General features: G+C 44.6%; 1 protein-coding gene and 1 non-coding gene across 3 annotated transcripts in view; one reads left to right on the top strand and one right to left on the bottom strand.

Moving 5' to 3' along the window:
* Positions 1 to 340: 340 nt before the first annotated feature.
* LOC121474282 lies at positions 341 to 445 on the bottom strand. Its single transcript, XR_005983304.1, has one exon. It is a non-coding gene; the product is annotated as a U6 spliceosomal RNA (small nuclear RNA).
* Positions 446 to 13942: 13497 nt separating this feature from the next.
* Positions 13943 to 24016, top strand: part of IGF2BP1 (insulin like growth factor 2 mRNA binding protein 1) — a 40763-nt gene continuing 30689 nt past the window's right edge. For both annotated transcript variants that reach the window (XM_041726263.1, XM_041726262.1), the window contains exons 1-2: positions 13943 to 14306; positions 15503 to 15563. In XM_041726263.1, coding sequence (XP_041582197.1) covers positions 14132 to 14306; positions 15503 to 15563 — 236 coding nt within the window. In that variant the 5' untranslated portion in view covers positions 13943 to 14131. The remainder of the gene's footprint in view (positions 14307 to 15502; positions 15564 to 24016) is intronic.

The raw sequence follows: 24016 nt of genomic DNA, 5'->3' as shown, positions 1-24016 counted from the left end.
AGACAGAGAGAGAGGCAGAGACACAGGCAGAGGGAGAAGCAGGCTCCCTGCAGAGAACGTGACGTGGGACTGGATCCTGGGTCTCCAGGATCACGCCCTGGGCTGAAGGTAGGAGCTAAACCACTGAGGCACCCAGGGATTCCTTATGTTTAACTTTTCAAGAAACTGTCAAATTATTTTCTTTTTTGTTTTCTCTTTCTTTTCCAGGGGCTCAATAAAAACTTTTAATTATACCTCAGAGACTTCATACAGTGCAACAGTGAATGGCCACTAATAATGTTCACAAGAGTCTACTTTATCAAATGTCAACTGCATCAAAAATATGGAACACACACACACAAAAAATATGGAACACTTCATGAATTTGTGTGTCATCCTAATGCAGGGGCCATGCTAATCTTTTCTGTATCATTCCAATTTTAATAGATGCGTGACCAAAGTGAGCACTGTCAAACCGTTTTCTGAAGTGCTTATAACATTTGACATATGAAATGTCTGTTCAAATTTTTTGCCCATTTTGTGGGGAAGAGGTTGTTTGTGTTCTTGATATTGATTTTTGAAAGTTCTTTATATATTTTGGATACAAGTCCTTTATGAGATGCATGAATCACAAATATTTTTCTCCCAGTCTGTGGCTCATCTTTTCTTTCTCTAAACAATTATCTTCTAGAGGCAAGAGGGTTTTTTTTTCCTTTTGGAAATTTTGATAAAACCCAATTTATCAGTTTGGCTTTCTGAATTTTGCTTTTGGTAGTATATCTAAGATATCTTTGCCTAACTCAAGGTCACAAAGGTTTTTTCCTAGAAACCTTATAGCTTTTGGTTTTACAGTTAGATATATGACCTAAATGATTACATTTAAGTATATTGAGTTAATTTTTGTTTCTGGGATGGGATGTGGAAGGAAATCTATTTATATTTGCATATATACCTAATTGTTGCAATACTATTTGTTGAAAAGATTATCCTTTCTCTGTTGAGTTGTCTTTACACCTCTGCATAAAATAAGTTGTAATGGGGTGCCTGGGTGGCTAAGTTGGTTGAGTGTCTTACTCTTGATTTCGGCTCAGGTCATGATCTCAGAGTCCTGGGATCGAACCCTGTGTGGGCTCCTTACTCAGCAAGGAGTCTTCCTGAGGATTCTCTCCCTTTACCTCTGTCTTTCCCCACACTCTCTCTAAAATAAAAATAAATGAATCTTAAAAAAAAAAAAAAATGTGTGGGCTGCACTAGGATTTTTATTTACTTAATTAAAAATTTTTTTTTAGGGATCCCTGGGTGGCGCAGCGGTTTAGCGCCTGCCTTTGGCCCAGGGCGCGATCCTGGAGACCTGGGATCGAATCCCACGTCGGGCTCCCGGTGCATGGAGCCTGCTTCTCCCTCTGCCTATGTCTCTGCCTCTTTCTCTCACTGTGTGCCTATCATAAATAAATAAAAAATTAAAAAAAAATTTTTTAAACTAATTTATTTATTTATTTATGATAGTCACAGAGAGAGAGAGAGAGAGAGAGAGGCAGAGACACAGGCAGAGGGAGAAGCAGGCTCCATGCACCGGGAGCCTGATGGGGGACTCGATCCCGGGTCTCCAGGACCGTGCCCTGGGCCAAAGGCAGGTGCCAAACCGCTGCGCCACCCAGGGATCCCCTTACTTAATTTTTTAATAAAAAATTTAAAAATATTTTATTTTATTATTTTTTTTTAAGATTTTTACTTTTAAGTAGTCTCTACACCTAACATGGGGCTTGAAATTACAACTCTGAGATCAAGAGTCACCATTCTCCACTGACTGAGTCAGCCAGGTGCCCCTGAAATGTTTTATTTTATTTTTTAAAAATTCTTTATTTGAGAAAGAGAGGGAGAGAGAGTGAGAATGCAGGAGCAGGGGGAGGCACATAGGGAGAGGGAGAAACAAACTCCCTGATGAATGTGGAATCTGAGGCTGGGCTCAATCCCAGACCCTGAGTTCATGACCTGAACCGAAACCAAGTCTGATGCGCAATTGACCACGCCACCCAGGTGCCCCTAAAATATTTTATTTTTAAATAAACTTAACATGGGGTTACACCTTACATGGGGTTCCAGCTTACAACCCCAAGATCAGGAGTTGCATGCTCCATGGACCCATTCAGCCAGGTGCTGCATACACTATGATTTTTATTTTATTTTTTTAAGATTAAAAAAAGGTTTTATTTATTTATTCATGAGAGACACAGAAAGAGAGAGGCAGAAACACAGGCAGAGGGAGAAGCAGGCTCCATGCAGGGAGCCAGATGTGAGACTCAATCCTGCAACCCCGGGATTACACCCTGAGCCAAAGACAGATGCTCAACTGCTGAGCCACCCAGACGTCCCTGCATACACTAGGATTTTTAAATGCTGATATAAGGGCAAGAGCAAGGACCTGAGGTCCAGGACAGTCAGATTGGAATTCTGGTTTTGTTGCCTGTCTATGGCTTAGTTGACCTATAAAATAGAAACCACGAAGCCACCCAGCTCAGGTGTTCACCACATTTTACAATATCCTCTCTCTTTTCTTTTCTTTTCAGCTCTCCTCCCAGGCAAAGTGCTGGAACTAGGAAAGCTGGTCCTAAGGAATGTTTCTCAAACCTTAGGCTCCCCAGATCCAGGATCTCAGTAGGAGGGAAAGAAGGTGTACTGGTTACAGTGGTGTCCGTAAACTAGTTCCAGTCAGTTAGGATATCTAATGCAAATCAGACATTTGCTCCAGGCAAGACTGAATGGACAAATTCCAATTCCAAGTCCTTTTTACTTTTGGTGGGAATAATACAAAGTCTTGCCTCTTGTGTAGAAGCTCTGCTTTGCCACTCAAAATGAGAAGAATTTACAACTTGGTCAATGGAACTTTTTGATGGGCAACAGTTTTCAAAACATTGGGCTCATGGAAAAATAATAAAGGAGATCTTAGTTGGTGAACATAATGGAAACACCTCGCTTAGAGAAGGGAAACAACATGGATTGTTCCCTGAGGTTTCCAGTGTGTTGAAAGGCGTGATCTCACAAGAACCTCCCGGACTGATGAGGCAGAAATGGGCTTCACTCTTCGAGGTTTCCAGTGAATGCACCCGAAAACAAATATGCTCATGCATGAGAGTTGAAAGGAGCAATATATCTGCAAGATCCAGGACAGGAGGGGCAGGTGGGCATCTGGGTACTTGCTTCCTGTTTACCATGCTTGTCCTGAGTTTCAGTACATACCATCTCAGTTTATTATGAATACATGTATAATTAATCAGACCTTTAGCTAAAGTCAAGCCACATCCGTGATTGATCAAGGGTGAGTTGCAGTTAACCCTCAACACCGGTTGCTAATGGAAGGAGATTTCTGGCTGCAACAAAATCTTGGAACAGAAGATGACCTAAAACTCTTCCCTATTTACTTTGTAAAGGTATTCTGGGGTGATTCATTTGAATATCCATTTGACATTTTTCTTAAGTTTGTTATAAAAACATAATAATCTAGAAATCTTGAAAAATATAGCCAAGTCAAGAGAGAGAGAGAAACAGGAAAAGAGAAAGAGAGGGAGGGAGAAACAAAGACAGGAATAGACAGAAATCCACTAATCTCAAAACCAGAGTTAGTATTAACAGTGTTTTTCAGACTTTTTATTATTTCCATTAATTTTTGTTATGAACTATTTACATTTAACAAAGAGAATGTAAACTGTACATGTATAGTTTAAAAGAATAAGAAAACCAACACTTGTGTGGCCACCACTCAGACTGAGAACTAGAACATCCATCTCCAATATCTTTGAAGTGCCCTGTGAGTCCCTCACAATGATCCTTATGCTACTTCCCAGAATTAACCATGTTCTGGAAATTTTAAAAAATTATTTATTTATTTTTATTTTTATTTTATTTATTTATTTATTTATTTATTTATTTATTTTATTTATTTATTTATTTATTCATGAGAAACACACAGAGAGAGAGAGGCAGAGGGAGAAGCAGGCTCCATGCAGGGAGCCCGACGTGGGACTCGATCCCAGGACTCTGGGATCATGCCCTGGGCAAAAGGCAAGTGCGTTCAACTGCGCTGAGCCACCCAGGGGTCCCATACATTTTGGAATCTTTTCTTTTCTTTTCTTCTTTTCTTTTTTCTTTCTTTTCTTTTTCTTTTTTCTTTCTTCCTCTCTCATTCTTTCATTCTTTCTTTCTTTTTTCTTTTTTTCTGGGAAAAGCTTTATTGTTTCCATTTGGTCCACAGCTTAGGAGAGGGCTCCATTGTGGTTAACAAGCTGCCAAGCAGCTGCAGGGCTCTTCCTTCTCTTTAAACTTCAACCTCTTCTGGATGCATCCCTAAACAACACAATGTTAGTTTTGCATATTCTTGAACTTTTATAAATGGAACCATAATGCACATATTCTTTAGTCTCTAGGTTTTTGTTTTTGTTTGTTGGTTGGTCAGAATTGTGAAATTCACTCACCTTGATACACAGAGCAGAAGTTCCTTCATTGTGATTGCCACCAAATTTCATTGTATGGCTATACCCAGCTTTGCTTAATCCACTCTCCTTGGAGGTGGGCATTAATAGGGTTTCTAAGGTTTGTTATTGTAATGTAAGCAATGAGGCAGCCCGGGTGGCTCAGTGGTTTAGCGCTGCCTTCAGCCCAGGGCCTGATCCTGGAGACCCAGGATTGAGTCCCATATTGGGCTTTCTGCATGGAGCCTGCTTCTCCCTCTGCCTGTGTCTCTGCCTCTTTCTCTGTCTCTCATGAATAAATCAATAAAATCTTAAAAAAAAAAAAAAAAGTAATGTAAGCAATGCTGCTATGAATATTCTTGTACACATTTCTAGGTATCCATGTGCAAGAGTTTCTGTAAGGTAATTTCTAGTCCTTAATGTACATATAGCTTTGGTCATTGTGTTTAAGATGGTTCCAACTGCACAGATTTTATGAGTACAAATACTAAATTTTGTGATGTACTTTTTTTTTAACTTCTCCTAAGTTTTTCCTTTTTTGTTTTTGTTTTAAATATTAATTTATTTGAGATAGAGTGAGTAAGAGTGTGCACAAATGCAGGAGGGGGAGGGGAAGGGGCAGAAGGAGAGGGAGAAGTAGACTCCCTGCTAAGCAGGGAACCAGAAGTGGAGCTGGATCCCAGGACCCTGAAATTATGACCTGAGCTGAAGGCAGGTGCTTAACCTACTGAGCCATCCAGGCACCCCTATACTATGATTTTTAAAAACAAAAAAATTTTTTGGCCTTCCAAAATATCGACAATAAAAGACTGAACAGGGGCTCTGTGCACAGTGGGGAGTCTGCTTGGGATTCTCTTTCCCCCCTCCCTCTGCCCTTCCTGCTTTTCTCTTTCTCTCTCTCAAATAAATAAATAAATCTGTACAAAAGTATACATAAAAAATTTTAAATTTTAACCATTTTTAAAAAATATTTATTTTTTCATGAGAGACACACACAGAGAAAGAGAGGCAGAGACAAAGGCAGAGGGAGGAGCAGGCTCCTTGTAGGAGTCCAAAACAGGACTTGATCCCCAATCCTGGGATCTCAACCGGAGCTGAAGGCAGCTGCCCAACTGCAGAGCCACCCAGGCGTCCCAATTTTAACCATTTTTAAGTATGTTAAGATTCATTGGCATTAAGTACATTTACATTGTTGTGCAACCATCCCAGTATCCATCTCCAGAACTTTCTCCTCAAGTTGAAACTCCATAAACTTCCCACCTCACCCTCTCTTCCCAGGCCCTGGTAACCACTATTTTACTTTCTACCTCTATGAATCTGACTATTCTAAGGTATCTCATACATATTTATCCTTTGTGTCTAGCTTATTTTACTTAGCGTAATGTTTTCAAGTTTCATCTATGTTGCAGCTGGTATCAGAATTTCCTTCTTTTTTAAGGCTCAATAAAATATTTTATATATTGGATTTTTGTTAGGAAAATTACTCAAGGGATCCCTGGGTGGCGCAGCGGTTTGGCGCCTGCCTTTGGCCCAGGGCGCGATCCTGGAGACTCGGGATTGAATCCCACATCGGGCTCCTGGTGCATGGAGCCTGCTTCTCCCTCTGCCTGTGTCTCTGCCTCTCTCTCTCTCTGTGTGTGTGACTATCATAAATAAATAAAAATTAAAAAAAAAAGGAAAATTACTCAAAAGTGCAACTTCTAAGTCAAACAATATGAACTTTTAAAGGTTTTTGTTGTCTTAAGTTTGTTCTCCCACACAGCCGTATGGAGTGTTTTATTTCACTATATTCTTGCTAGTAATGAGTATTATAAATCAAAAGCAAAAAAAAGCACTTTGCTATTTCCATGACCTGCTTAAATTTGACTTTAATTTAGCCTGTTATAAAAATTGGTTTGCCTTCTCCTTAGTGTTCATAGCTGTATTGATAGGTAGGTATTCAATAAACATCTATTATGGGGAACAGCTATACCAGTCATCCTGGGAATCAGTGAGATGGAAGGTTGTCTGGGGGTGACACTTGCTTTGGATGACATACAAAATAATAAATCTTTACATGGTTAATGGGGTGCTAGCTATATTCCCAGAAATAAGACCCTAAGCGAGCTGTTGGCAGGAAGTGCATGTGGACTATCCCTTGAGATTGTCATCCTGATTGGATGGCATCAAGAGAGATAAGGATAGCAAAGGTTTGTGCCAACTAACTCTGATGGTTGACATCGACTGCCTGAAGCCTTAAGGGAGAAGAACTCCAAGGCTACATAACCAGACAGAAGGGAAAGAGGATGGTTGTGAATGGACATCAGGGACAGGACAGTCACGGGCATGAGACTAGAGAGCTACAAGCCAAAAGATAACCCTTGGTTGCTCTTCTTGATGTAGACCAATCAGCCTTTTGAATGACTGAATTTACCTGTATTTAACCTGATGATTGTGGAGTATAGTATTTACAAAAATAAAAACAGGAAAGAAAAATGAGAGAGAGAGGGAGAAAGAGGGAGGGAGAAAGGAGAAAAAGAAAAAGCTCTACGGGCTGAACACAGCATTTTATTTGATTACACTGACCATGTCTTTCTAGATAGTATCAAAAGATACTTACTATGTATTTTTGGACACCTGTCAGCACTGTGTTGGACTCCTTGGGAGATATATAGGCTTTGCCCTCAAGGATTTGATACACAAAATGCTAATAACAAAATCGGTTATAAGCAACATAAGACACGGAAAAATGATACAAAGAAGTAAAAGTTTCTAGTGAATGTTAGGACAATAAATGCTGGGAGAACAGGGAGCTCTGTGGTCTGAATCACATAGACATTCACCTTAATAAATGCAACAAGCTTTTCATTTTGGTGTATAAAATAACTCTCGCATCTCTGTAGCCTTCCACTTCACCAGAAGTAACAGTTTGAATGACAGCAAGTTAGTGATAGAGGGACAGGAAAAAGGAAAAGGAAAGGAGTGAAGAAAAGTATAGAAAGTTGGTATAGGTATATTGATTAAAAAGAGGAAAGAAATGAGTTGAGGGTCAGAGGACCCAGAGAATAATAAAAAGGGGAAGAGAAGTAACAAAGAAAAAAGAAAAATTAAAAAGAGGGTAAAGGTAAAGGGGGAGGAGGAAAGGAATTGACAGTGTCGGGAGTAGGAAGAAAAATGGAGGAACAAAAGGGGGGGAGAAAGGGGAGGGGCGGTGGGAGGGGCAGGGAGGAAGAGGAAGATAGGAAAGGACATCATGAACCTCATTTCAAAGCAATTTAGAAATAACTCTAGTATTTGTTTCCTACATACTTTGTAAACATATTTTAGGAATGAAAAGAAAATAATAAAAATGCATTCAATAATTTTGCATATAAATGCTTACCAAATGCTTTCAGGTTATGTTTAAGAATGGAAGTTAAGTTGTGTCAATAATAATTCTTGAAAAAAAATGTGAGTGTTTTTGGGAGAGGTAAGTGGACCAAAAAAACTCTTTCTCGATTATTAACCCATGAAAATCAGAAATCATTTTTAGAATTATATCTTAGTCAAACAACCAAAATAATATTCCATTAGTCTGGGTCCCTTCTCTTTGTAGAACTGGTTTGTTTTACAAAGACAGATGAAATGTTTCTAATGAGCATTTTGGTGATCAGATATTACTGAAATAGTATGTGCATATGATTTTTAAACTTTAATATAAAAAATTATAGCAGCATCCCCCTGTAAGCACTATGAAATATTTCAGATAGCTCCTGAAAAAAAAAAATCCTAACTAGAAACAAGAGTAAAAGTAATTAATCTTCTTATCAGGAATAAAATTTTAAACAAGCAAACAAAAATAATTTGCTTCCTACACAGAAATATCTTTTAGTTTTAAAAAGCATAGATGTAGCTAAAACTGAATTAACTCCATGCAGTTTGATGTTGTAACTGATGCATTTTGAATTAAAATTATTTACATACTTAGAAACTTTGTGGATGTCAAGTACCAAAATTATCTTATTATTACTATGTTCACTTTAAGTAATATTGAGGTATGGATTCTCTTTCTTTTGTTGCTTTTTACAATTTGTTTTATTTTGGAAAACAACATTTCCTTGTCTTTTCTTGAATTATACAATCCTCCCCCAAATAAACCTGGGACTTATTTTGCATTTTGTGTCAAATAGGGACTAAACAAAATTGTTCATTATCTTTTAACCAAATGACTTTAGAGTGAAAAAAAATGCAAAAGGCAATAGTCATGTAGGGTGAGGAATGTTATTGACCATTTCTTGTACATGTGTCAATAGGGCTAGTGTGGTGTAGTTTAATTTACTCATAAACTGAATTTGGAAACATCCATTTTTAAAAAGTTAACAAAATAAACGATTCCCTTCCTTATCTAAAGGTTTCTACATTGCAAACCCGAGCCAAAACAAAACACTGAGCGGTTTTGTCACACAGGCTGTGTGACCCATAGAAAAACAGATGATTGTTCTTAAAGTTCTTTTTTCTCTTTGAGTCTTTTCTATCTCTGGAATAAACACATTTCTTCTTAAGGTCTTAAACATGGAACACTTTTCAATAATAATTTGAAGGAAGAAATTTTCCTTTTTCTGCTCACAATTCCTTTACATTTTATGAGTTATCTTAAACACATAATTATCCCTATTTATTTGACAGGAGAAAATGCTTCATGTGCTTTTAAATTGTGACTAATTTACACTTTTTCAAAGTTTATAGGCATTTAAAAGAACACACCAAGACTTCAAGTTGCAGGAAGAAACAAAATATCCCAAGGCAGTAAGAAGGAAAAAACAAGCAAACAACAGCAAAATAAAAATAAAACCCAAGCAAACAAAAAACAAATTCCTCCAAGAACTGTGAAGTCTAAGTAGCCCTGTGTCAGTAAATGTGAATTTTTTTCTTTTTCTATATTTCATAGAAACTGTGATTCTGTTTCAAAACTGATTAGGATTTACTAGAAAATAAAATACAAAAAAGTTCTATTTTAATATATTTCCTTCCTAACTGTTTCCCAATTTTTTGTGTCCTCTCTTTTGTAAAATATGCTGAACTTTTAAAATAGAAAGTCATGGATAAATGTAAGATTAGAAAAGAAGTATGTATATTCTGGGGATTTATTCAAATGAGCTATTTTAAGAGAGGAAAAAGTTGTATGCCCCCAAATACCTATTCAGCACTACTTACAAAAGTAAAAAAAATAATTTTTTTTGATGTAATATGTATCTAAAAATAACGATTAATGATTAACTTAAATCTACAGGACAGACTGTTGTATGTTGGTGAAAGATGATAGTTATGAAAATTTTCAGGCAGCATGGGGACTACTTCTGGTTGAACAGCAAGTAAAAAATGAAAATATACAAATAAGATAACAAAATCTAAAACTATCACCCATGGACAAATATTGGGAAGAAACATTTAAAAATAAAACTCATATTGTATGACAAGGGAATTGCTGATTTTCTCACTTCATATTTCCATTTTGTTAGAAAAATTGTTTTATTTTTTTTTTTTCTCTCTCAATTTGTATGTTCACCTTGAAGGAAAATGGATCAGAATTCCATCTTTAAAATGGAGTCAAGTTTCAGGGTTTCTGGATTCAGAGAATTGAATCCTGTAACTAGACCAAAACACTTCTCCAGGAAAAATGAAGAGGAAGGAGGGAGAGGAAGAGGAGAACAAACAAAACAAAACAACAAAAAAAGCCCAAAGATAATAAGTAGGTGGCATAAAACAATACAAATAAAGATGTGATTAAAGAAAATAATTTCTCCTGCAGCTATATTTTTAATTCTTACAAAGTTTAATTTTGTGCTGATGATTAATCTTTCCCAAAGAAGCTGCGTAGGACAAGAAAACAAAACAAAACAAAACAAAACAAAAAAAAAAGGAAAACAAACACAATGTTTATTAGTTGTCTTCAATAACAAAAGAAAGGGAGAAAGATAGGAAAGGGGAATGAGAAATTGTGGCACTCCAAGTTGGCCCATTCCTATCCCTATCCTGGGAATGTGAGTCTTGACAAGAAATAACCCCACTCTCAGGTTAATTTTAGTGCTGGACTCACTCAGAGGGGGGATGAAGCACCAGTCAACATCATTCAGTGCCCCCAACCCCAGCCTAAAATAGCCAGATCACTGAGGCAAAACTGATTTGGGGGTTAAAAAGATCTGCATCTCACCCCAGCTGTCTCAGCTCTCTTGTGTTCTTGCAGCCTCTGACTATACACAGAAGCTCTTGGTGGGGGTGGGGGGGGGAGGGTTAGAATTCAGTGGAACATCTGATTTTTTAAAAAGAACTAATCAGTTTCAATTTAATAATAGTTGGTAAATTTTTTATTTTCACAAGTGTCTATTTTCTCCCTTACTGTCATCTTAAAACATCTAAAAGAAACTAATTTCAACTAACATTTAGACTTCTTTTATATTTTTTAAATGGGAAAAAATTCTGAAAGTGAACTGAATTCAGTGATTACTTTTACAATTTTTGTTTCCCTTTGAATCTAGGCTAGGAAAAGGTGGGCTGCATTTCACAGGCGTTTTAGAGGTCTGGATGGAAATTTTTTTGTGGGGTGTAACTTGCTTTTGTTTTAGGAATAAAGAGATAGAGTAGTGGGCATGTTCCCCAGGGAGAAACCCTGAGAGGTGCTTCTATTAATTCTTAAGAGATTTAAATTAAATGAAGGAAACAGCACAAAGTTTGTGGGAACTGCAGTACCCTGCCTAGGACCCTCTCCCTTGTTCCCCAATAAAACAGAAGATTTCAGGAGATTGGGGCTCCTTTTTAGGAAGAGGCCAAGGAATACAACAGCCTTTCTGAGACCATCTTTTAGCCCTTTCAAAAGTCCACACACATCACCAAGAAAAGTCCCCGGGCAACAGACACACATTCTGGCAAGATTTTTTTTTTTTTTTTTTCTCCTGGACTCTCAATTTTCCTCTGAATTCTCTTTGCTCTGCAGTTTGTATTAGCTGGTTTTTTCATTTAAAAAAATGTTTACTGAATGCCTACTATGCGACAGACACCGTTTCCAGCTCGTTGGTTTGTGTGAAAATTATGGTCTAAGAGCTGACTAAATATTGAGAGTCAGAAACGGTGGGGAGGGGGTCGCAGGAGGTGTGGGGGGTGGGATCCAGATGTCGCCCACCTTCTTGCAGAGAAAACATTCTTTTTCTACTCAGCAACTAACAGCTCATAGTATTTTCTGTTGCCCCATGCAAAGAAAAAAAAAATCACAAGCCCCCAAATCCAACAAACACGTGGCTGGCTAGAACAAAACGCGGATTTGGAGAGTGGGTTTTGAAGGTGGTGGAGATGGAGAAACCGAGTTGGAAGCCCTCCCCCCACGCCCAAGCCCCGTTTCTTTGCAGCGCGCGGGGAAAACCGGGAGGGGGACAAAGGTGCGGCGTGTGGTCTTTTAACTCCCGACTTTTTGAACGGTATAAAAATCGTCTGGCAGAGGAGCGGTGCGCCCAAGTCGGGAGTCAGCTCCCTGACTCTGCAAACAAAAAAATAATAACAAGGAAAAAAAATCCAAGGCATTCATATCAGTGCAGCCAACACGTGTTGCGGAGTCGGCCCGGGCCGCAGGCGACTGAGACAATGGGGTCGGGGACGGGGAAAGGGAGAGTGACCCCCTTCCTCACCTGCCCTCGCAGCACGCGTGCCCCCGACAGAATTGTTTCTCCCACCCGCACAAGCCAGAGCAAAACCCGAGCTTCCGCCCAGTCCAGGCAGAGTCTGGCATGACTGGGGGTCCACCCCCTCCGCCCCCCGCCCCCGGGCAGGGGAGCTCCGGGGTCCCCGGGCCGCGCTCCCCGCCGCCCCCCGCCCCCCGGCGCCGGCCCAGCCCCCTCCCCTGGAAACTCGCTGCCCTCGCCCGCCACTCGGCCCGGGATCCTGGTTGCGCGTGGACCGCGCGTCCCGCTCTCCGCCGCCTCTCCTGGACTCCGAAACGCGCGGCGGACGGCCCCCTCCCCCACCGCCGAGACGGGGTGCGCCCGCCCACGTGTCGCCCCTTGCCCAGTCGGGTCCGTCCCTCGGGCTCCCGGGGCCGGAGGATCCGGAGCGAGTTGGTCAAAGGCGAGGAAAGGGACCAGGGCGGATCCGCTTCCCCCTCCCCGGGAACGGGCGGGGGAGGGGCCGCCGCCCCCTCCCCGAAGCTCCCGCCCCTCGCTTCCCCGAGCGCCGAGCGGAAATTACCCCCTCCCCCCGCGGGTCTGACCTGGGGACGTGGGCGGGGCCTCGGCGCTCGGCCCCCCGCCCCCGGCCCCTCTCCCGCCTTCCCGCCCGGATCCGAACGCTGCGCCCCAAACAAAGTTCCGAGCCCCGAACCCGGCGCCGCGAGGGCCGTGGTCGCCGGGCTGGGTGGGGCGGGCGGGAGGGGACTCCACCTGTCTGCCCCCGCGCCGGGAGGGAGACGGGGAGCGCTCGGGTCTCCGCCCGGTCACTCCCTCCCGGAGACGTCCCCTCTGCGGTCCGCTCGGGTCTGCTCCCGCTACCACTCCTCTTCCTCCCCTTCTCCCCTCCCTCTCTCCTGGGGTCAGCGTGGGCCGGAGCCGCGCGTCCCCCCAGGACCCCGGGACGGTGTCGTTCGGCAGCCGAGCCCCGGGGGCGAGCCACCCGCCCTTCTCCCGTGGGAACCCCGAGACGCGGTTCCCTGCGGAGCCCTGCTTCCCGGCCGCGGTCCCCCGTGTTCCCAGCTTCCCGGTCCCGCGCCCGCAGGCTCCTTCGGTGCCGGATTCCCGGAGGCAGGGGAGTCTCCCGGGGCCGGGGCGGGCGAGGCCGAGACCCCTCACTTAAGAATCAGGGGAAGAGCGCCTTTCTTTAAAAATCACCGGCTTGCGCGACCCCCGCCTGGAGACCCCAGAGTCCTCGGCTTCTCTTTGTCTATCTCGGCCGTTCCCCGCCTGTCAGTCGCTAGCAGTTAACCGGGGTAGGGTGGGGAGACTCTCGCCCCCCACCCCCGCCCCGACCCCCACACGAATAAAAGATAACCGCACACTTCACCCGTAAAGAGGTGGGAGATTCTGGGCCCGACCACCCTCCCCCAGCCGGGCCCGGGGTAGGGGGATGGGTGGGGGCGGGGCGCCTCCCTAGGGGCCAGATTCTTGCCAAGGGGGAGGGGGCAATTAGAGCTTCGGGAACGCAGCCCCCACCGCCCAGTTCCCCGCCCGGGGGGGGGGAGTTGGGTGCCCCCTCCCTGCCCACCCGGGGCTGCAGATCGGTGGGCTGGGCCGGGCCGGAGGGCCGGTGGGCCCGGAGGCGTCGGGGGTCTTCCCGAGCTGGGTGGGTGGGGGCTTTCACCACGTGGCTTCGCCTTTTTTTTTTTTTTTTTTTTCCGCTCCATTTTTTTTCAAGTCGATTTTATTTAGAGGCGGCGCCAGGGCGGCCGCGGAGAAACGTGACACACCAGCCCGCTCGGAGGGGTTTCGGACAGAAGGGAAGGAGCAGCGCCGCGTCGTCCGCCTCCCAGCGCGCCGCGGGCACTTCTCCCGGGCCTCCCCGAACTCTCCCGCGACCTCTGCGCGCCCTCAGGCCGCCCTCCGCGCCGCGGGCCCGGACAACTTCGGGGGTGGGGTGCAAAGAAAGTTTGCGGCTGCCGCCGCCGGCCTCCCGCCTCTCGGCCTAGGAGGCTCGCCGCCCGCGCCCGCCCGCTCGGCCTTGCCAGGGGACCGCGTCCCGCCGACACCGCCACCATGAACAAGCTGTACATCGGCAACCTCAACGAGAGCGTGACCCCCGCGGACTTGGAGAAAGTGTTTGCGGAGCACAAGATCTCCTACAGCGGCCAGTTCTTGGTCAAATCCGGCTATGCCTTCGTGGACTGCCCCGACGAGCACTGGGCGATGAAGGCCATCGAAACTTTCTCCGGTAAGAGTGCGCCCACCTCCCCGCAGAAGCCAGCACGACGCCCCCGGCGCCCCCCCGCCCGCCAACTCCTCTCTGTCCCCGGCCTGCGCCGCTTGGCCTCGCCATCGACCCCCCGCCCGCCTCTTTCGACGCCCCCCGCGTCCCCCCGCGCGCCCCCCGCGCGGGAATAGCCCGGACCCCGTCCCCCTCCTCCCAGCCCGGGAGGCCGGAGGCTTTGGGAAGGCCGCCCCTGCCCCCCACCGACGGGGCGGGGGCCCCACGGGCTGCGTTCGCGGGGGTTCCCACCCGGGCGGCCCGGGTCTGGGGCGCTGCTCCCCCGTGCACCCCCGCGCACCCGAGCCGGACCCCTCCCCCCGCCCCCGCCCCCGCCCCCCGCGCGAACACCACCCCCACCCCCACCCCACCCCAGCTCCCTCTCCTCGGCCCTAGGCCTCTCCGGGCGGGGAAGGGGTCCCCGCGCCGTCCCCGAGCTCCCCGGTTCCCAGGGGGACGGCAGCCTTCGGGCGGGACCGGAGAGGAAGGGGGGTCCCGCCTCCCGCCCTGGGCCTGGGCTTGAGCCATTTTGATTTGAAAGTGGGGCGTGAGCGGGGTGGCGCGGCGGCGGCGGCGCCGGGTCGCCATGCTGCTTCCCGAGACGCCCAGGCTGGGCCGAGAGGCGCGCGCCGCGGCCGCCGCGGACCCTCCCCGCGGGGCCCCGCTGCGCTCCCCCAGGGCCTCGGCCCGCCACCGGCCCCGACAGGTGAGCGCCTCGCCGCCCGGAGCCCTTCCCTGCGGCCGCACGGGAAACTAAAGTTTCGTGCTGCACCCCTCCCCCGCAACACACTTTGGGAGCGCCGAGGAGCCCTTTCTCCCCCCGGCCCCTGCGCCCCACCTCCGGGGGCCGGGAGGCAGCCCGCCCCCACCCACGCCCCGGTCGCCCCCCGCTTCCCAGGTGGGGCGCCCGCAGCCCTCCACGACCCAAGTGACCTCGGCGAGAGAACAGAGCAGAACGAAAATTAACAAAACACAATAACGAATTTATAGATTTCCACCATTCCCAGCGCGGCCGTTTCGCGTCCGGCCACGGAACCCTCTGCCTGGATTCCTAGGCAGATCTCTGATCACAGTAACTCCTGAATTACCCTCTTTATCCTTTTCCCACCCCACACCCCTGTTCAAGATCTTATATTGTCTTTTTTTTTTTTTTTAATCTTTAGGGAAAGTCGAATTGCAAGGGAAACGCCTAGAGATTGAACACTCGGTCCCCAAAAAACAAAGGTAGGAAAGGGCTCTTCGACGAAGAAGGGAGGCAACCTGGGGGCGCTTAGAGGTTGTGTTAAGGGGTCCATAGTGTCTCCAGTGGAAGAAACCCATTACTGGCCTTCCCACCCCCAACTCCGGATGTTGGGGGCAGGGAGGGAAGATTGGCTAAGATCTTGTAATGGGTGGTTTACAGCTTGTAAAAAATAAGCTGGGGTTGGGGTGGGCTGAGAGATGGTATTTGGAGAAGTAAAAGGGAAAAAAAATCAATAGAAAAACCTTGTGGAGTTTGTTCAAGGTGTGTGGGGCCATTTTTGTGGGAAGCTAAAAATCTTTGAAGAGTTGCAACTCGACATTTCTGCAACTTCTAGCAGGCCTCCTTTTTTCTCTTTTCCCCAACCCGTCCTTTAGCATAATTCTTAAGTGGATGGGGGGGGGGTCCCTTTGACTTCCTAGGGGAAGTGAAATGAATTCCTGCCCCCAAAAGAATTCCCTTATGCTTGTGTTAGATGTGTATTTCTGCAACAGGGAAGGGCATTTTTTTTCCAGACCCCTAGCCCTAGTCCTTCACATCACACGCCCTCCCCTCCCAACTGGATTTTGCAAAGAATATGCTTTGGCTGTGCGATCCTTTCCGAGCCCCCCTACCCCCACTCCTTCAGTCCATTGTTATAAGGGGACCATCTGGGGTGAGAGCTTTGTGTTCAGGCTGTGAGCTGGGGCTCTTTGGAGGGTCTAGAACTCCCTGGATGAATTGTGAGAGAGAGGGAGAATGAGTGAGACAGAGTGAGTGTGTGTATGTGTCCCAATACCTTCCTACTCATTTAAGCAAAGTGGGGTATCTCTATCATGGTATCCCTAAATCTGGTTCATGGTGGCTTTCAGATCTTTCATTGAACTCTGGCTGGGAAGTATAGGGGCAGAGTTTCTGCTTTCTCAAATCTGACTTTAAACATGTTGACAGTGAAGAGTTTTCCCTCCTGTTGCTGCCCCCAGGAAATCTTTGATCCTCCCGTTCTCTCCCCCATCCCCTCCCTAGGTGTGTTCTCCCTCTCATTTCAACTAGAAACTTGCTGCGTTTAGAATAATCCTGGCTTTTTCTGGGTGGGAAAGTGGAGGTGGGTGGCAGTTTTTTGGGTTTTGTTTTTTTTTTTTTTTGAGCCTGTGAAGTTTAACTGTAAAGTATAAGTGAGATAAAAATCGGTCCAGTAGGTTTAGCTTGAGATATTTTAAGTAACTTTGAACTGTTGTATCTATAGATGATCAATATGGCTTGTAACTATGTTTATAGAGCCTGTGATTTAACCTTAAATGCTTCAAATACTCTTATTGGAAAGGCAATTAGAGTTAGTAGTAAAGAGGCAATAAAATCGGAAGGAAGAGAAAAAGTCTTATTTATTATTTTGAAACATTTCCTGGAGATGGGAATGAGAGAAACATACTGACACCAGTGGATTTATTGAGAAGACTGGATATTTGAGCTAAAAGCTGAGCGTTTGAAATATGTTGATGAGAAATGTCCAGAATAACTGGAATTCTGACGTGGGATTTTTTTTCCCCTTTTGCTTTTCTGGATGGTTTAAATTTTAAAGGGAATGAAGTGAAAGCAAGAGAAATTGCAAAATGTGATGAAATGGGACCCCAAACATTTATATTTTAATTTCCATGGTGCTCTGTATTTATGGATCTTTTTCCCCTAAGCCATCTGCTTGCTTTCAAGCCATTTTTAGGCTCCTTCTTGTTCCCTCCAAAATGCATGACATAGGGCGCTTTTGAGGAAGGGGTGGGATTTGTAAGAGTGGGTACAAAATCTTCCTTTCCACATCCATATTAAATTCCATCTTTTGTATGTTCTCTCTCCTGCCCTGAAATAATTTTTTGAGCACACTGAGTTAGTTGTGTGTGTGTGTGTGTGTGTGTTTGTGGGGTGGTTGAGAAGGCACTTCATTTTTCTAGAATGAATCAATTTTTGAAGTTTGAGGATTTTAAAAAAAGAGTTTGTTTTCATGAAGTCAGTTTGCTCTATCATTTTGTGTTCTTTGAAGGAAGCATTTTGTGGTATGTGTTCTTAGTCTGTCTGAAAACTTTTTTAGTTGGTCTGTTCCTGGCTTTTTCAATCTCATGGATATATAGACCAGGAACTAGTTAATTAACTATGACTAATATTTTAAGGAACATGAACAACTGTATTTTATATATGTGTGTGTGTGTGTATATTTATATACACTCGTTTTCACTGTTTGAAAAAATAGAAGCAACTTTTGGATACACTCAGTTTCAAATGAGTTATGACTTTAAACATTTCTAAGAGATTCATAAAAATCTAATAACCTAAGTGTTCCTGTTTTTTGTTTGTTTTTGAGAGGGGAATTAAACAAAAGGTAATAAGCAGTTACTACCTTAGCATCCTCTGATTTTGAACTAGTAATTCATTTTGTTCTAACTTTGTATCTGTTTGATATAGTTTGTACTTTTTAAAGAACCCAAAAGACTGAGCACATGCCTTGAAACTGAGAACATTAATTTGATATTTTAAATGGATGATATTAAATTTCTCCCACCTTCCCAAACTCTCTTAGACAATGTTGGAATTTTGGCCAACAGTTTTATCTTTTGGTTGAGAATTTGTATATATTTACTGTCAAATATTAGGACACAGGGAAAAGCCAAAAGCAGTTTGAAAACAATTGTGGAAAGGATTTGTATGTGTTTTATTTTGAGAGATGGAAGAGTAGTTAAGGTGGGGGGGGGGGTTCCATTTTAGACTTGTTTATTTTGGGAAATGACTTGCTTTTTAAAGGAATTGAACTTTTGTTTCATTTGCCACTGTGCATGCCTTTTTCTAGAGGAATGTGACCTAAAGATAGCATACATACTGTCAAGTGTCACAAAATAAAAGGTGTTAAGAAAAAAATGCAAGAGATGTACTGCATTTCTCTGCATGAAATGTGTTCGACTTAAATGATTTTCTTAGGCAGGTTAATGGTGGTTCTTTCTCTAAGCTGACTAAAAATGAGGTGGGCTGAAAACTTTCCCTTAATTTTCCAAGTATTTTAAAAACAAAAACCAAAACCAGAAATTGGTGTCAGAACCATAGAAGTGCAAGAACTCTCAGAAAATACTTAAACTTTATTCTGATTTTACAGTTTAATTTCCTAAAGTTAGCAGCTTTGAAAATCTGTGTGATGGGATGTCTTGTATGAGGCAAAAATATTTTTAATTTTAAATGATTTGCTCTGAAGCAATTGGATCACTAAATGTTTTTAAAACAAACAAAAAGATGTTGCTTTCAGAAATGGATTTGTCTTTAATGAAATTTGTTCTTAGGGGCTGAAAATGAACTATAAAGAGGGGGTTAAGAAGCAAGGGAATGTCTAAAAAAAAACAAAGGAGTAAAAAAGTGGAGTGGGAGGATTTTCAGGCACTTTACTGGTTGTAGTTGATAGATCTGACCTGTATTTAACTAGTAAGCTTAAAGTAGAAACAGTTTATGACATTATTAGTAAAAGTTTTTCTTATTAGGTTTTTTTTTTTTTTTTTTTTTTTTTGCTTTTAAATAAACTTAACAATGGTTGCTTCTTAAATTTTTCAGCCCTGTTTGGAGGGAAGGTGGAAATTCACTCACATTTTAATTCCTACCTAGAAAGTAAACCTTACAAATTCATAAGTTATGTTTTCTTCACTGGTAGGGAATCCCTTAACTTGTTATCATTTAGTGCACAGTATTTCAAGGTATTTTCCTAAAGGCAGTGTATTTGTCCACTGGGAGAGTGGTAGGTTTCTAGAATGCTTTATTTTCTGACCCAAAGTAGAAAGATGAAATTTTATTCTAATGCTTTCTCAGATGGAGAACTTTGGAGGAAAGGCTGGGAAGAATTGTAATTCCCATTACTAATTTATTCAAAGTATAGTTAACTGTTCCAAATGTAAAGTTTTAATGGCACAGCTTTTGGTGGAAGAAGAGGAAAACATTCTTATAATTATGTTTCAGAGATGAAATACATGACATTAGCAATTGGAAGAATCTTGATTCAAGGGTTCTGAGCTTCTAATCTTTTTAAATTACCTTAATATATGTCATTTGAATCTATTTTATGTGTTTGGGTACTTTTGAGGCTTATTTTTTAGGGTTTATTCTGAACTTCAGTGTGTAACAGTTGACAAAGATACCATTGAGATAGGCTAGTGAGTATACAATTTTAAAAAATCAGAAAAAAAATTTCAGATTTGGTTTAGTTGAATGAAAAGGGGGGAAAGGAAGCCCAGCAAGTGCTGTGTGAAATTTGGAGTTTTTTTTTTTTTTTTCTTTCTGAAGGTGGACATTGGTTATATCTCTGGTTTTTGTATGGGGGATGGTGGTAGTGGTATCATTAGAATAAATGTATGGACCAAAGGCGTTTGAAGAACATTTTGCCAGCTGTTAGGATTTGAATTCCGTCTTGTTCGCTCCCCATCCTCTTAAAAGATTCTTAAAATGTGGCTAATGCCTTCCAGAAAGTACAGCTTAGAATTTGGGATGGGAGTGTTAGGGAGGAAAAAAGAGGAGGAAAAAAATTAGCAGGGGAGACTGGAGAAATCAGACGAGTTAGTCCTGGGTTGGAAATTCCAGACGGGGGAAAAAAAGAGAGAGACATGGGGGTTGGGGGGTGGAGTTCCCGCTTCCCTTTAAAAGAGAAGCGGCTGGAGGCGCCCAGCGACCCACGGGAGAAGGGGTCGCACACGGCAGCTTTAAAAGACGGGTGGGGACTGGGCGCAGGGCACGGCTCCTGCTGCTGTCGGAGTTGCCTGCCTTCCCTTCCCCTTTTCAAAAAGCAGAGAAAGTCGCGGAGGCGCTGTAGGCGCTTCCTGGAGAGCCCGCGGCGGCCCCGCTGCCCTGACCCTTCCCAGCCCGCAGCTGCTCCGGGCGGCCCCCCAATCTCTGCCCGCTCCACGCCCCCGCGCCCCCCGCAGCCGGGGGGTTCCCGGCAGGGCTGCCTTCCCCCGGGGTCCCCGAGAACCCCCGGCCGCGGCGCGCCCGCAGACAGCTTCGCCCCGGTCCCGGTCGCCCCAGATCCCCAGCCTCGCCCACGTGGAGCGCTCCCCGGTTGCTGGCACAGCCCTTCCGAGCACCCCGCCTGTCTGCAGACCTTTCCATTCAAAGGCCAAGGCGAGTGGAGAGGGTGGGAGAGAGGGGGGTAAGGAAAAAAGAGGGTGGGAGGTGGAGAGAAAATGGAGGTGCATGTAGTGGTTGCCCTCTCCCAGGAGCTGAGGCCCCTCCTTTGGCAACAGGGCACAGAGCTGGAAGAGTTAACAGGGTCCAGTAATCTTTAGAAAATTGCCTGCCTCCATGTCCCAAAGGCTGATTGGAATAATAACAAAGGAACAGTTACCAGAGGTTCTAGGGTGGGTTTTATTCGTGTTGTAAAAGAGAGACAACAGGTCCTCCAGGGGGGCCACTGACTGGGCTTGCAAGAGTTTTCTGGGGTCCCAGCCAGTGTCTGACTCCATGTTAGGTTTGCACACCATTTCCACCTGTGCTGAGCACATTTCCTCTCCTCCCCCACACCTTTTAAAATGCCTGTCAAAACAAAAGCAAGGAAAGGTCTCAAAAAACAGGCACTCAGAGCACATGCCCCTTTGGTTACTGATAGAAAGTTCGATTTGGCTAGAAAAAGATCATACTGGGGGAGCGTCTGTGATAACATACCACTGCAAGGAAGAGAGTGCCAGCAGAAGATGTTCAGTCCCAAGTTTGCTAACTCCATTCCAATAGAAGAGCTTGAATGTTCCCTCAGATTTTGTTCAGAGTGGGGGCTCTGCTTTTCTAGTGAGTAGGAGGGGTCATCCTAGTATGGAACAAGCAGAGCCAGCTTCGTAAGACCTCCTGTTTGCAATAAATAGTTGAATGAAGGCACAACAGGCTTTTCTTTTTTTTAAGATTTTATTTATTTATGAGGGACAGAGAGAGAGGCAGAGCAAGAAGCAGGCTCCATGCAGGGAGCCGGATGTGGGATTCAATCCTGGGTCTCCAGGATCATGCCCTGGGCTGAAGGTGGTGCTAAACCGTTGAGCCACCTGGTCAGCCCCGGCATAACAGGCTTTAACCCTAAACACAGACCACTGAAATAGTGTGTGTTGATTGTGGGCAAATCATAGGAGAAAAGTAGGTCTGGCCCTCATCATTTTAATACAGTTGGAGAACACCTGATTGCAAAACATGGAAATATAACTTCACAGAACACATGTCACCAGCCACCAGAAATGTAGTCCTATCACAGAAGTCCAGTCTTCCAGGATTTGATGTTCTGGTTGTAGGGAAGAGAGCAGAGTATGGCAAACCATTAGTGGTAACCTGGTTTTGAATTAAATACAGAGCAAACAGCTGGATAATAAGAAATTTGGCTGGTATGTCAAGGTGTTTGCAAGATGCCTAAGGACAAGTTTGATTATTAGACAAGTGGCATTTTGGTGGCCAAAGGCATATAAGGACCTGTCAGAAGGGGTGGATGTGAATTTTGGTCATATTTGGGAGAAGGGTGTGGAGATCTCTGAGTGGAGACAGAAGTGGAGGATCTCTTTCCTATACCGGGTCTGTCTGGTGGGATTCTAGTCAGCCGTCTCAATATTTCAGTAGGAAAAGAGGGTGAAGGAAAACTTCAGTTTTTATTCATTTTGAGTAAGTTCCAGTTGAAAAATTGGTTCTTCATCCAGATGTTTTGACCACTTGAAATGGAAAATGTTAAGTGTGAGTGAAATTTGATTGGATAGTCAGTTGATTGGATGCAGTTAGAAATGGATGCAGAGGAGAAATCAGGATTCAGGAAAAAATGGTGTAAAGGTTGTTTGTGGGGTCTGAGCACTTTGGTAGCAGGAGCTGGGTGGACAGGAATCATTCTGACCTTTTGAGGCTCAAGGAGGGAGGAAGCTCTATTATGTCAGGGTCTCCCAACTTACCCTAGGTGCCTCCTTCCACCCTCTTAGAGGACTATGGAGGAAAGGTCTCCCAGGAGAGAGAGCTCAGGGTTTAAAAGCAAGAGCTTTGGAGTCAGGCAATGACCGAAACTGCAGAAGTTAATCTTCTTAAGCCTTGATTTCTGTAACTGTGAACCCGTGTTATTACACATTAACTATTATTATTGCTATTATTTGTTTTAGATACGACCTCTCTGCCTCCTGTCTTTGTACTGGGGCAGCTTGGGACATAATCTAAGGCCATGGGTACGGTGTTTTAAGGATTCTTCTGTGACTCTGACATGTATTTTTTGTGGAAAAATGGATAGGCATACTGAAGTGGATTTATGTGTAGGCTGCTTTAATGACCTGTATGCTGAAAGGAAAAGCCACTTTTTGGGAGAGGGAGATGAAGCTCACCAGGGCAATCTCCCCAGAGCCCTTGGGTTATGGACTCCATCCTGTCAGACAAAAAACTTGAAGAAAACGCATAAGCGTGGTAGAGAATGTTCCTCAAGGGAGTGGGCCATATATTCTGTTGCTTATGCCCTGAACCCAGGCCAGATGAAACTTCACACTTAGGGGCTACTGTAAAAGGTAGGGTAGGGACACTGGGGAAAGAGGAACCACCTTAATTCTGCAGATGAGGTAAGTGTTATAAGAATTCAGAATGAGGGATGCCTGAATTGGTTTAGTGGTTGAGCATCTGCCTTCTGCTCACATCGTGATCCCAGCGTCCCAGCGTCCTGAGATCGAGTCCTGCATTAGGCTCCCTGCGGGGAGTCTGCTTCTCCTTCTGCCTGTGTCTCTGCCTCTTTCTCTGTGTCTCTCAGAAATAAATAAAATCTTTTAAAAAATAAAAAAAATAATAAGTTCAGGATGAAGGGGACTCTTGAGTCCTTGGGGGTCTGAGGAAGGAAGAAATGAGAGCAGCTTCCCCCACCTGGTGGGAGATGGGATGTTTGCCTTGACGTTCAGCTCTTGGTAAGCTAACAAAGTAGCCTTTCAGAAGTTGGGGATCCCTGGATGCCCAGGAAGTGCCTACACAAATTGTTTCCCTTCCTGTGCCCTTGTAGAGGGCAAAGCCTCAGTGGCCTCCCTTTCCCTTGTCCCCCAGACTAGAGAGAGAACCCACCTTGACGTACGCTTCCTCTTGGGCCCTCCCCGCTCAAAGGGTGCACACACACCCACTGAAACAGACCTCTTGCCCCTTTCGAAATTTCAGTCTAGGGACTAAGGATTGAATCTCCTCTTAGTGGGGCGGGAAGAGGAAGGGCTTCCAATCCGGATGTGGCTTTTGGCCATTTAACAGGCTTGTGACTTTAATCAGTTACTATAAAGGGTTTTACAATTAGTTTATGTGGAATGATGTGTGTTGCCTCTTTTCTGGAGTGGTGTCTGGGATTGCTAGGGGCTCCTTAACTTCCCATGAGGTACTCTGAAGATGAAGAGGACAAAATGAGGGGAGACAGGAACTCAAGTGGGGGCTGGCGGGGTGGAGTAAACTTGGTGAGGATGTCTGTTCGGAGCTAGAAATATTT

The sequence above is a fragment of the Vulpes lagopus genome, chromosome 12 (assembly GCF_018345385.1).
Source record: "Vulpes lagopus strain Blue_001 chromosome 12, ASM1834538v1, whole genome shotgun sequence".
Taxonomy (NCBI): domain Eukaryota; kingdom Metazoa; phylum Chordata; class Mammalia; order Carnivora; family Canidae; genus Vulpes; species Vulpes lagopus.
This window is presented reverse-complemented; position numbering and strand designations above follow the sequence as displayed.